The 1,488-nt window shown below is 36.8% G+C and overlaps 1 protein-coding gene across 1 annotated transcript in view; it reads right to left on the bottom strand.

Annotated features, from left to right (window-relative positions):
• The window catches only part of txnrd3 (thioredoxin reductase 3), a gene marked incomplete at its 5' end in the record, with an annotated part of 31,128 nt that overhangs the window by 10,343 nt on the left and 19,297 nt on the right, over window positions 1-1,488 (bottom strand). The window contains 1 exon segment of the mRNA XM_013999880.1: window positions 847-923. Within this exon segment, the coding sequence (XP_013855334.1) occupies window positions 847-923 (77 nt within the window).

Genomic DNA, 1,488 nt, shown 5'->3' with positions numbered 1-1,488 from the left:
AACTACAGAAAAGCTGTTCAAAATCAAACTTTTCCTTACAAATCCCTTTGGTCCAAATGGTTCAGGTTAATGGTTTTGTATAATACTTCATTAGAGAAAACTAAACTGTGAGAAACTGTGTGGTGGCGTTAAGTGTTATCATGCATTTATCATTATCGAGGTGAACTGGTCAATATACTGTATATGATATTGATTTTAGGCCATATCGCCCAGCCTTAAGTGTCTGTGTCTGATTTATAAAGGGCGAATAAGTATTTATCAGTAAAAGCTGATATGGTGCCCTAACAGGTAGAAACAGTCATCACCCTTACCGGCTCTCCCCTTGTTCTCACTACATATTTTAAAAAGGACGTTTATGGCTCTTACTGCATGTACACCTTTTCTTAATGTTTCAGAGGTCATTAAACCAGAACAGCATTTTTAAGCAGGTCTCATGCTTATACAAGCTTAACTACTCAGTCTTTCATAAAATAAAAAAACGCACACAAAGACATGGCAAAACTAAGGTTGCATTTTCAAAGCTTTAACAGAATCAGTAAAGCTGATGACCATCAGATGCTCCAACTAATCTGCTTTTTATCCTCCCTAGTGTAAATAAACAGGACTGTTGTAAAATCATTACTAAGTGACCTGTACTGACTCACCATACTGTGGCTCTCTCATTTTACTAACAAGTCATCTTGTTTTACCTAACAAATATCAACGCAGCAGAGAATCATTGAAAAGCACAAACTGCTGACCCACAGTAATGGTACTGAAAGGCACAGCTGAACACAGGTGAGGCAATCAAATGTACAAAAAAAAACAACAACAAAAGTAACAACTGACCAACTGATTCAAACTTACTTGGGGTTTACTTTGACTCCTGCAATGTCCAGTCCAATCTTATCTGTACAGGCGTTTCGACCCACTGCTATCAACACCTGAAGGAAACACAACCAACCTGTTGAATTATGAGGAAGCCCACAGAGTCAGTTCTTTTAGTTTTACAGAAATCTTGCTTGCTTGTTGTTGAACAAATGCTTATTTTCCACCATAATTTGAAAATAAATTCTTAAAAATGAATAAATTAAAATAAATTAAAAAGACAATGTAATTTTCTGGATATGCTTTCTCATATTCTCTCTCACAGTTGAGGTCTAACTATGATTGCAGGCCTCTCTCTCATCTTTTTCAGTGGGAGAACTTGAACAATTGGTGGCTGAATAAATACTTTTTCCCCCCACTGCATATATGCAGATGACAGCTACACCTCTAGTCCATGCCTGACTACTGCTCTGTCCTCACTGCAGCCTAATTTCACTTCAGTCAAACAAACTAGTCTGCATTTGGCTCTGAACACAGACAGAACTAAATGTATGTTTTTTAACAGAAACTTACCACAAATCGAGAGCTCCTTTAAAATAGATTCTTTGAATGGTACTGAGATTGATTTCATCAAAAACTATAAGTATCTTGGTATCTGGCTTAACAACAACGTCACATTTG

The sequence above is a fragment of the Austrofundulus limnaeus genome, unplaced genomic scaffold (assembly GCF_001266775.1).
Source record: "Austrofundulus limnaeus strain Quisiro unplaced genomic scaffold, Austrofundulus_limnaeus-1.0 Scaffold2536, whole genome shotgun sequence".
NCBI classification, from domain to species: domain Eukaryota; kingdom Metazoa; phylum Chordata; class Actinopteri; order Cyprinodontiformes; family Rivulidae; genus Austrofundulus; species Austrofundulus limnaeus.
This window is presented reverse-complemented; position numbering and strand designations above follow the sequence as displayed.